Raw genomic sequence first — 12,263 nt, forward strand, 5'->3', positions numbered from 1 at the left:
AAGGGCACTGAGCATCTCACCTCAAGGGTAGCGCTGAGGATGGTTGTGAGGCTGAGATGAACATCTCCCACAAGTCACTTAATCTGGAAGCCCAAGAGTCATCCTAGTGCCTCCTTTCTCCCTGCATCTGGTCAGCACCCACGTCCTCTTGGTTCTAGCTCCTTAAAACCTCATGTCTGAAAGAGTAGGTCTAAAAGTTTTCCTCACAAGAAAAAAAAAATGTAACTATGTATGGTGATGGATGTTAACCAGACTTATGGTGATCATTTCTCAATGTGTGCAAATAACGAATCATTACGTTGTACACCTGAAACTAATGTAATGTTAACATGTCAATTATGTCTCAATTAAAAAAATTGAACAAATAAACAACAACAACAAAACCCCTCAAGTCTATGTCCTCCTCTTCCAGACACTGGCCGTGTCTAGCCTGGGCTCTTGTTTCTTGCCTGTCCTATATACAGTGGCCTTCCAGCTCTGCACTCTCCTCCCTCAATCTTTCCCCACACTCCTGCCAGAGTAATTTTTCCAAAATACAGTTTGCCGAAGTCACTCCTCTGCTCAAAAATATTCCAGCAAGTCAATAAATTGCTGCGTCGGAAAGCTTCCCTTTGTTCTCCACATCCACTCTCCACCGCTCCCCACCCTGTGCTGGCCCCACCCGGGGGACTGACCTGGACGGACTGCATCAGTGGTCTCCCTTGCCCTCTGGCTCCTGGTTGGGTTTGGCCAATGATGAGCACTGCAGGGGATTGGAGAGAGGGAGGAGAGAAGTGTATTTGTTTCCCCAGCTCCCACTTGGTGGGTCTGCTGTGGGCTGTAATTCTTGACCAAAGGCCTTAGCTTCTGTCAACCAGCCCTTTACCTACAGCCTCTGCCTGCCCTCGCCGCATCTTGCAGACAAGGCCCAGGCAGATAATGTGAATTGTCTGATTCACAGGGCCTGCCTGGTACCAGACCCGGTGTGTTGCACCAGCCCTGTGGTTTCCCTGTACTGTGTTCTCATCTTAGTAAAGAGTGTGTGTGTGGGTTTTTTTAAAAAATTGAGGTACAGTTGATTTACAATGTTGTATTAATTTCTGCTGTACAGCAAAGTGTGTTTTTAAAATGCTTCTCAAATTATGCCCATCTGAATCTGCCCTCTTTTCCCCTGGGACCTAGTTCTCTGACCTAATATGACGGACTGGATTGCTGTATACAGAAGGCCTGTCTCACTCTCAGAAGTCTAGAGTGTTTAGTTGGTGTTCCTTCATCTTGATGTGGAGAAACCTTGGTTGCCATGATTTGGAACCTCTTCATAACATTTGTGGGAGATTTTTTTTCTTTTACTAGAACAATAGGCGGAATCAATCTCTAATCCAGCAATCTGAGAGCCAGGGTGACTGGAGTACATAACCAGGCGTACATAAAACCAGGTCAGTCTATGCCTGGAGACTCAAGGAGATGAGGAATCCCAGAACTGGGGCCAGCCTCCTATGTAGTGGGGCTGGCAGGAAAAATCCAGGGAGCAGGATGCTTTCTCAGAAGCAATCCTGGACTATACTGACCTCAGCCTCAGGGAAGCAGGGCTTGTTAGTTCTGTATCTTCACTCACTGGTCACCTGCAAATAGAGCTGCTCCAAGAGGAGGGTCTTGGTGTTGTTTTGCGGTTTGCCAAAGGAAGCAGGACTTGGCAACCGTGTTTGTGTTTGGGGAATAATGAGAAATATCGTGTGCTTGGAATATGGGATGCAGTGTGAGCCTGGGCTGCAGGGAACAGAGCTGGAGGATGAGACAGAGCGGGTCATGGAGAGCCTGGACATCCAGAACATGTGTCCTGAGGAATCAGTGAAGGGCTTTAAGAAGGTGGTAAAATTATAGGTAACACATTGGCTAGGAAAGGGTAGGCCAAATCCTAGCAAGTGGTCATTGACCATCAGGGTAATGACGTGTGGATATATGTACCTTCCATTAGAGGATAGAATGGACCAAGAAGACAGAGGTGTATGCCTAGCACATAGCTTTAGCTATGTTAGTGTTTTAGGTATTCTGGTTGAACTGAATTGTTGAGTCTCTGTGACAGCTTCAGTGACATTTCATGTCATTTACCTAATTCATATTTTTTTTTTTTTTTTTTTTTTTTTTTTTTTTTTTTTTGCTGTACGCGGGCCTCTCACTGCTGTGGCCTCTCCCGTTGCGGAGCACAGGCTCCGGACACACAGGCTCCGCGGCCATGGCTCGCGGGCCCAGCCGCTCCACGGCATGTGGGATCTTCCGGGACAGGGGCACGAACCCGTGTCCCCTGCATCGGCAGGCGGACTCTCAACCACTGCACCACCAGGGAAGCCCCTACCTAATTCATATTTTAAAAAATTTGTTGTTAAAGATCTTAAGGTAGTATTGACCTGAAAGAATGTATTTACTGTTAAAATCTGGGTCATTTGTCATTTCCTTAAATAACCTTTGTGGCAATGCTGGAATAAACCTTTATTTGATGTCTGGGAAGTAACATCCCAGTGGAACCTATTTTATTTTGAGTTGTTTTTAATATGGACCTGTTAATATAGCATTTCCGATAACTGACCTTATATGTGAAATCTGTGTTTAATTGCTAACGTTTTTGCAAGACTGGTAGAGCTGTGCTGTTCATTATAAGTCACAGATTTAAGAGCTGTCAGGGAAATATTTTATAATTTGATTTATGCATGGGGATCCAAGAAGGCAATAAGTCCTCGAGTCTTTATGAGAATGTGAGCACACTTATTCCTACAATATTTTTGGCTTCTACCAGTCCTATTATATAATGAGTAAACAATATCTTTTCTGAATTTTTCATCCAAAATACTCCCTAGCTAGAACTTTACTTAGGAAAATATGACTTCCTAAGAGATCTTTAAGCCTGATAGTTTTAACCAAACAGCACAAAGTTCATTTTACCTCTTTGGATATATTTTCATAAGGTTCCTCTTTAGTGTTCCCCCCACCCCTTATAAAAAGAACTTTTATTGGGTGTTTTATTGCATAAAGTATACATGTTCATTGTATAAAACTGGGAAATATAGATGAGCAAAAGGAAGAAAGTAGGAAAGTGTTGTAATTCCATTACAATTAGAAAATAAAGAAGAATCAAAACTAAGAATGCACTTGCAATCCCATTACATGAGGGAAGCTGATGGGGACCTATGAGGCTCTGCCAGGTGCTTCCAGCAGAATTAGTATGTTCCCTGGAAAGTATGTGCCCCGGCATTCCTAACCGAGGTAGAAATTGCTTCTGTCATCTCCTTGCTCTGGGTCCTTGTGTCTGTTGCCCTCAGTGACTGAGGGCTGATTCTGCCCAACCCTTCAGCCTCTCTCACGTGCTGCTCACTGTCTTGAGGGCCTGATCCATGCTCATCTTCCCCGAGCCTTGAACTTTGCAAGCCCTTGGTATACGTTTGTGTGAGAAAATTAACAAATGCATCCCGGTCTGTGAACATCGGTCAAGAACGCATATTCCTCGTGGAATAACTTAGATAAAGTCAAATATTTTTTGAAAAACAGAAGTGTAACTCTGCTTGCAATATAGAGAGGGAAAAAAAGTAAAACGACTTCATTGAGATATCAAAAGAATGTTGTGGTCAAGTGAATCACAGCAGCAGCTGTATTCGATCCAAGATGTGAAATGCTAGCTACAAGTGATGATAGGTTGGCTGCTGCACTTGACTGGATTCCTGGTCCACAAGGGCAGGGGAGGAGCATCCATGAGCAAAAGGCAGGCCTTGTCTGGGTCAGACAGGAAGGGGTTCTGCCCGGGCTCCCCTACACCTTGGACACGTCATTCTGGAAGCTACAGTTGTTCAGCTATATAACGGGGATTGGTAATATCCACCTCAAGGGTTTGTTGAGAAGGTTAGAAAGAATGTAGGAAAATATTGGCAAGGGGTGCTCACTCTGTACATACATGGTTGCTGCTTTGTGCAAGGCCAGATTCTTCAGTTCTTTCTCCATGCCCACTTCAGTGTCTGGCCCAGAACAGGGTCACTGAGTGATATGATGTTGGTTGACTCAGACTTGGGGGAAGAAGTCTATAGATAGGGTTCAGATAACAACTTACCTTATAAAATATTAATAACTTGGAGTTTAAATAATTACTTAAGACAGCTCATGAAGATGTCTGAAAAGAAGAAATTGGGAATTAGTGGTACCCAACTTACAAACATAGAAGTTGCCTCTGCAGGGTGACCATCAGGTCAAACATGGGGCTGATATCAGTCAACCATATTTTATTGTCACTAGATTTCAGAGCTGGGGCTGGCCAAAGTGGGGCTGCTAAATACAATACCTCTTCTCTCAGGAGACTCACCACCAGCCCAAGAATATAGACCCCACCCTATGGTCCCTGATCCAGTTCCTCCTAACGGCTAGTTCCTTCCCACCCCACCACTCTTTCTGCCTCCTTGGTGTTGGTGATTGGTTTTTATTTCATATTTTTATTGTAACAGTAAACTGTGTTCACCGATTCCAAGTCTGATTAGTTGGCTGCTTACTTGGCATTAGGGTCCACTTGCTATTTTCAAAAAGCAGAAATGTGCATATGGAATTCTGTAAGATTAGGGAGCTGTGTCCAGCATGTTTATCAGGGACTTGGGTGGAGCATGGAAGCTGCAAAGCTGAGCAAAGTGGCTTGTAGATGGGGTGACAGGATCAGGGTGCAAACAGATCTCAGCAGGCTGGTATTCTGGGCCAAAACCAACAAGAGGAAATTCAGTAGTGATTAATGTTAAGCCTTGCCTAAGTAAAAATGGAAGAGAGCTGGCTCTCCTGTCATTGTTTGGAAAAAGACATTATTTTGAAGAAAGATACCTTATGCTTATTGAGACATTTACTTACTACATTTACTGAGATGGTGTGTGATTCATTCTATAGATGGCATTTTATTTAAATCCTGTTGGAGTAAAAATATAATCTCCATTTTATAGATGAGTTTTAGAAAGGTTAAGAAATTTATCCAGAGTCACACAACTTTTAACCATTATGTGATATTGCCTCCATCATGAAATTCAATAAATGGTGTGACTAAAAAGGTAGGAAGGAAGGAAGGAAGGGAGGGAGGAAGGAAGGGAGGGAGGAAGGGAGGAAGAGAAGAGGAGGGAAGAAGGAGAGATGGAAACTTAGATTTCATCAAAAGAAACCTGGGTCATAGGGACACTATGTAGTCTGTATTATTCTCAGATACATTGTTATGTTCTGGATGCTACATTTTAAAATAAAAAATGTGCAGACTGCGAGCACGCAGAGAGAGGAGATATTCGTGAGAGAGCCGGGACAATTGAAGGTACCAGATCGTTTGAGAAAGCTTGCAAAGGTTTCTTCTGTAGAAGAGGATGGAGACTCACTGTCCACTGCTCTAGAGGATGTAAGTTCCAGGGAAGCAGGTTCTCTGTCGCTATAAAGAAGAATACACAAATATAAATGTTCAGAAATGACCCTGGGGACTCTTTGCTCAGCTCCAATGAGATTTTTTTTTTCTGAACATTTGTGTTATCATCATGCTGCTGGCATCAAAGGGAAGAGATGAGAACTGGGTAGAAATTGGGGATATTATTGCTACTCTTTGGAAAACGAAGAATGATGAGAAGGGCAGGAGGACTGGCTGGTAGGAAATAGCAGTGGGGTTTCGAAGCAAAATCTGACCATCTTCATGGCCAGGAGAGGAGAAAAACTCAAGGATCCCTCATGAGATGTCAGTTTCTCTGTCTTCTTAGGGGAAAAATATCTTACTGATTCAACCAAAGAAACCAAATGCCTGCATTTATAACTTGCCTATTTTAGTTATTTTAGAATCAAGATTCTTTTTTTTTTTTTTGTAAGTAAAGGTGGAGAAGTTATGGAAAGAAACCTGACTCTAACTATAAACTGAACAGATGGGATAGTGGGAATAAAAACAAATTAAAACAATATTGCAAAGAACTCTCAACTTTCATTTTAAAATATATATGATGATGGTTTTCAACTTTTCACATTCAACCTATCAGTATATCGAGTGACAAAATGAAAAATCAGTTTCAGCTGTGTATATTTTAAACGTTTACCTAAATGATTTGGACTCACCAACCTAAAAGCCCAGATGAGTGTATTAAACTGCTTATTGTATTTTTTATGAATTAAAACTTTATTTTATATTAAATTATAGACAGGACACAGTTCTGTTTGGTGACATTTAGTGTAGAAAATCGAACTGAACAGTGGTCTAATTAGAACAGTAAATAGTATGGGTTTAATTGGCCCTTATTCCCGATGACAGACTTGATCAGTTGCCAGGTATTTATTCTTTCCTTTCACTTGACTGTTGCTGAAATATTGCCTCTAGTAGGGCTGCTTACTGTGCTATAAATAGGTAGCTTGGTAAGAAGCCAGGAAACCCACTGACCGGTGAGATGTGGGTGAAAATTATTGGAAAATCTCCTCCTTGCTTCCAGTCATTATTTATTCATTTCAAATTTGAAGGTCCTTTCTACAGATCCCTCTCTTAATTTAATTTTTTTTTTTTTTGGTTGGATGAGGTAACTTGGCCTAAGGGCTGGAAATCTATGCAATATCTAGTTGAGTCCCATGCTTCGGTTTATTAGTATGTCAGGGTTTCCTTCATAAACTCTTCTGGTTTCCAACTTAGAACTCACCTATTAAGTCCTGTCTGACTTGAGCTTTTCTGTATGTCAACAGGATGTGGTTTTGTTTGTTTCCTTGCTTGTTTCCAATTAAAATATTAAAGTGTTGGCTTAAAAAAACCTTAAAATTCAGAGACAAAAGAACAAAAGAATTTTAAATTTCCTAGCACCTGGAAGTAGCCACTGCTAACATTTTAATTAACCTCTTACTCATTTCCCTAGGCATGTACACATTTACCTGTATTAAATATGATATAGGCTTACATTCTTCTCTAATGATTGCCTTTTACCCTCAAAGTTTTTTTGTTTTTTGTTTTTGGCTGCATTGGGTCTTTGTTGCTGTGGGCGGGCTTTCTCTAGTTGCGGTGAGCGGGCTACTCTTTGTTGCGGTGCACAGGCTTCTCATTGCGGTAGCTTCTATTTGTTGTGGAGCACGGGCTCTAGGCACCTGGGCTTCAGTAATTGTGGCACGCGGGCTCAGTAGTTGTGGCTCTCAGGCTCTAGAACACAGCCTCAGTAGTTGTGGCACATGGGCTTAGTTGCTCCGTGGCATGTGGGATCTTCCTGGACCAGGGCTCGAACCCGTGTCCCCTGCGTTGGCAGGCAGATTCTTAACCACTGCGCCACCAGGGAAGCCCCCTCAAAGTATGTTTTAAAAGAATTTTCAAAATCCATAAAAGTTCAGATATAACTAACATCTATTATAGCACCACCTGGCTTCATCGAGTTGAATGTTTTGTCATAGTTGCTTCAGATCTTTTGGGGGAGGGCTGGGAGGGGAATAAAACCTTCCGTTGGCATTCCTCTTGTGTCCTTCCCCAACAGGCTGCACGCCGAGTCCTGCTCCCTCCATCCTTAGAGGCAATTTGGTGGGTTTTCTTCCAGCCCACATACTTGTACTTTTACTACGGCATTTTCGTGTGGATGTTCATATACTTATTCCTTTATCTATAGGTGAAGAGAGAGAAAATGCTATGTGTGTTTTTATTTTAATGTAATTCAGTCTATCAGTCTTTTGCTTTGGGGTTTCTACCTTTGTTGACACATCTAGGACACTCTTTGTTACATCAAGCCTGTATGACTTTTAATCTATAGCTTTTTTAGTATTTTATGGGTTCAACATTCAAAATATTAATTTCTGGAATATATCTGAATTCATTTTGATGTCTTTTGTGAAGAAGTTATCTATTATTTTCTTTTAAACCATTCATCACACCGACTTGTGGTTCTATGTTATGTCCTTATACTTGAGTCTGTTTCTGGACTCTTCTCTTTCTTACCTTAATAGATCTGAATGCTTATTGCTATGCCAATTCTATACTGTTTGAATTGAGGCAATTTCCCTCTAATTTCCCTTCTTGTACAGTTTTTTCTTGGCTCTTGTAGACATTTACTCCACCAGATGAACTTTAGAATCATTTTGTTAGGGTCTAAAAAAATCCCCTTTGGGATTTTGATTGGAGTTATCATAAATTTATAGATTAATTTGGAGAGAATTAACATTTTACAGTATTGAGTCTGGCTATTTAGGACTACGTGTTTCTCCATTTATTCGAGTCTACTTTAGGCCTCTTCGTAATGTTTTGTACATCATTTCTTTTCATATCTATATCTATCTATATATTTAAAAAATTTTAATTCCCCCTGTTCTCTTTTCTTTAGAGTATCTTGATATAAGTCAATGGTGGCAAGTCCAGAAGACAAATTAATCCAAACAGCATTCATAATTGAACTTTCTCTATTTTCTTGGACCCTGAAGCTTTATCTACTTTGTTTTCTTGGGGTGAAGCCTCTCTCAGGAGGTTCCACAAATCCTCATGCAAAAAGGTTTCTTTGGAGTAAGCACCAGTCTATATGACAGACAATGGAGAGAATTTCTTAGGTACAATTCTCCTAAGAGAATTTCTTAGGACCCTGCTATGTAAGTTATAAAAACAAAATAATAATATTATTATTTATATTTAGCCAATGTATCTAAATTTTGAAATGATAAAATTTCAAATTTAAAACTGGGCTTGGAAGCCATCTGGACAAAACCTTTGTAAGGTGGAAAGGTACTCATGTGTCATGAGTTTCCATATAAAACTATCTTGTGTGTGTGTGTGTGTGTGTGAGTTTTAATGTAGCCATTCCAAAACAATGCATTTTTAGGCAACTTTAGTCTTTGTGAACAGCTTAGAGTAAGACTCTGGAAAAACTGGGAAAGCTTTTGGGATATTTCTAGCATTTTGTCTATAATTTATTGTGTTTTTTCACATTACAGACTTCAAGAAATACTCATTCGGATGAAGACAAAGATAGCAACTGGGATGCTTGGGGTGACTGGAGTGACTGCTCCCGGACTTGTGGGGGAGGAGCGTCCTATTCTCTGCGGAGATGTTTGACTGGCAGGTAAGTGGTGGCTTTTCCTGTTCTTCTCTGTGGGGTGTCAGCGCCTTTGGGTGGGTGAGGTTGGGAAGACAAGTGGGCTTCTTGGCTTTGGAAGGCACCATGATGGTGGTGTAAGTTACCAAGTTACCATATTTAAGTTACCTCAAGTTACCGTATTTAAATAGTAATGGCCGCATTTTCATGAGTGTGGCCATACCCCTTCACATGAGACTCCCAGCTTGCAGCAGCTGGTGCACTCCACACTTTGGGCTTTAAGGGAGGGGAGGCCGGCATGATAAGTCACTGGCCCAAAGTTGTTGAGACCTGGGGTAAGAGGTCAAGTCTTCTGTGTTCCACCCTTGAGTTGTTGCCATTTTAATCACTTTCGGTTCACTTTCTCTGAGCAACCCATTGATTAAGAAGGTAATGCAAGGTCTGTGCTTCCATCTTAGAAATGTTTATGTTAAGCAACATTTGTTAAAATGTAAGATCAGCTTCTTAAAAAATAAACATACATTGTAAGAAACCCACAGTTATCATTGCTCTTGAGACAATTTGAAGTAATTCTTCACGGGGTAATGTCAGTCCTAGCCAAGGATTTTTACCTGAGCTCTCAGATAAGACAGAACCCCAAGTGGATGGAACCGGATGTGCTGGTTCTGGACAAAAGAAGTCTCCAAGATCATGGCAGCTAACTTCAGTTTGGGGATGTTGTCCGGTGAAAGAGGGAATGGACGTTCCCTGAATGTGTAAGGTATAAAGCAGAAATGCTCTGGATTCCATCAAGGTCGCTGTTTTATGGCATATTAAAGAGTGACCATGTACATTCTCATTTCCTTGAGACAGCACAGAGCAGGGAAGATGTGAGACTTTAGACATTGCCTTTGAGAAGGAGGACTCTGAGTCCACTCCAGGAAAGTGTGGGAAGGCTTCTGGAGTTAGTGTTGGTGTCATTATCTTAGGGCAAGTTCTGACTCAGAGCTTGGAACCCTAAGTAAATGGTTGAAGAACTGAGTCCAGGGATTAGTCCCGCAATGACAAAGTGGTATATAGCTGCTTCTTCTGTGTTACCTTGGTGAGGAAATAAAGGCCCTCTAAGTGTGTCATACCATATGGATGTTGCATTGTACTGGGATGTATTTATCCTGGTGAGGTTTGTAATAGGGGGCCTGTGCTCCTGTGGGCAAGGGTCAGGGAGGGTCTTCTTAGGTAGGGAGCAAGTTCTTACCCACTGCTGGTCAGTCATTTGAGGGAGAGGTTTCTAGCATGGAGACTGACATGGGAAGGTGAGATTTTGGCATCTCAATCCAAATCTGAGGGATCTGAATAATTTGCAATGAATGGTAGGGTTCAGGTGGGAAGAGAGTGGGGTTTATTTGTGTTTGTCTTTTCTTTATGGTATGTACCACCCCAGTCACCAACTAAATATAAAAGCCAAACCCCTCATAGTAGAGCATTTTATGATTCCTTGACATTCATCCCTCATGCCCTGCCCTCAAAATATAAAAATCCATACCCTGTGATAAATGGCAAGGTAATTATTAGGAATAATAGAAGGGATGAAGCTACTTAAGCTCAAAATTTTGAGCTCAGTCAAGGTTCTATTTGAATCACCGGTATAAATGGTCCTTATTCAGCATCAAGCATCACTTAAACAACAAAAATTCCATAAATTCTACTTATCCACTGGCAAAAGAGATAAAGGCAAAATTTTTAAAAAGATGGTATGTACTTGTATCTGTTAAAAAAAATTAGAGGAATATATCGATATTAAGGATCATGAATGGCCACTTTCATCTTGTTGTCATACAACCAAAATGCTTCCATGTCTGTTATTTTATTAATTTAAAAAATTACTTTGATTTTGCCTAGAATATGACTTTGCCAAGTGATCTATCTCAGTGTGTGTGTGCATTTGTGTCTTTTGTTTCCTAACCGGGGTCGGCTGCTACTGGAAAGCCTTTGGGGTAGGAAGGGCTACTGCTTAGCCTCTTCTGCCTTCTCTGTACTTACTCAGAAAAGGAGATTTGGGCAAGAGGAGAGGAGAAGGAGGAGGGGCGTTCTGCCTTGACTTTAGTGACCAGGTATTGATGTTCTCTGGTTTAGTAGGTGTTTAAACCCAGCTTCATCTATCGTGAGCACTTTGATGGATTTTTCTGAGACAGTGTCTCCTCCTTCCCCCCAGTCCCTTGGGATCCTCGCCTGCAATTCGCTTGAGATGTGGTATTCGCAATCCTCTGACTTGGTAACATTGCTCTTTCCTAATCTTGGACACCTAGGCATACTCCCAGCTTCTTCCTGTTTATGTCTACTCACCCCTTCAGCAGCTGTCTTGGTATGTTCGTTCCTAAGACAACCCCATGCTGGCTCTCTTGCATGCAGCCCACATCTGGTTCACTGGAAACCCTCCTGTGAACTTTGCTAAACAAACTCTCCAGTTCTAGGAGCCAATGCAGCAACACCTGCTCTGCTTACACAGGCCACTGCAGCTGAGCTCTCAACCCTTAAATTTCTCAGGTGTGAATTAGACACCAACCAACTGCAAGAGGCACGTGTCAGCTGGTGTCCCTAAAATTTCTTCCTCTCAATTGGGGGTTAGCAGATTGAAGCCCTCATCCCTTCTCTTTCTGTTGGAGCAGGGTGAGGGGTAGGCTCATAGCATAGATTTCTCAAAGAAATCTTCAGAAATCCTTATACTATCTAAGTCTCCAGCTCCAAGATGCTTTTTATACCTTGGTGTGGGTAAGGAGTTTAACAACTGTGAGTTAAACTAACACAGAGCCTGTCCTCATGGTTCTTGTAATCTAGGGGGACAAACAATAAACAAGTATGTAATCAAATTATGTGTGATTAAAATTTGTGTCAAGGGGGTAGATAACACCTATCCAGGGAAGTCCTCTGTGCCGAGGGTCTATGCTGAGACCCAACTGCTGAGAGGAAGTCAATTATATGAAGGGTGGAGGGTTATGGGACATAAAATCCAGATACTGAGGCCAGCATATGTAAAGGTGCTGGAGCAGGAAATGAAAAGCAGGTTTTATGCCTAAAAGACAATAGACAGGGGAGAAAGCAGAATGGGCCAATGTTGGAGAAGAAGGTAAAGAATCTGATTCTCAGACTTTTGGATTTCAAATACTAGTAAATTGTTCAAAAAAAGCATATTTGGAACTAATATAGGTTGTCAGTTTTTTATTTGGTCAAATAAAGACAAAAATAAAAACAAACAAACAAAAAACTCACCTATGGTCTACCATCACAGACTTTTCA

At 41.5% G+C, this 12,263-nt stretch overlaps 1 protein-coding gene across 1 annotated transcript in view; it reads left to right on the plus strand.

Moving 5' to 3' along the window:
• Nucleotides 1–12,263, plus strand: part of ADAMTSL3 (ADAMTS like 3) — a 377,697-nt gene that overhangs the window by 114,232 nt on the left and 251,202 nt on the right. The window contains 1 exon segment of the mRNA XM_060097479.1: nucleotides 8,890–9,017. Within this exon segment, the coding sequence (XP_059953462.1) occupies nucleotides 8,890–9,017 (128 nt within the window).

The sequence above is a fragment of the Mesoplodon densirostris genome, chromosome 4, assembly GCF_025265405.1.
Source record: "Mesoplodon densirostris isolate mMesDen1 chromosome 4, mMesDen1 primary haplotype, whole genome shotgun sequence".
NCBI lineage: Eukaryota > Metazoa > Chordata > Mammalia > Artiodactyla > Ziphiidae > Mesoplodon > Mesoplodon densirostris.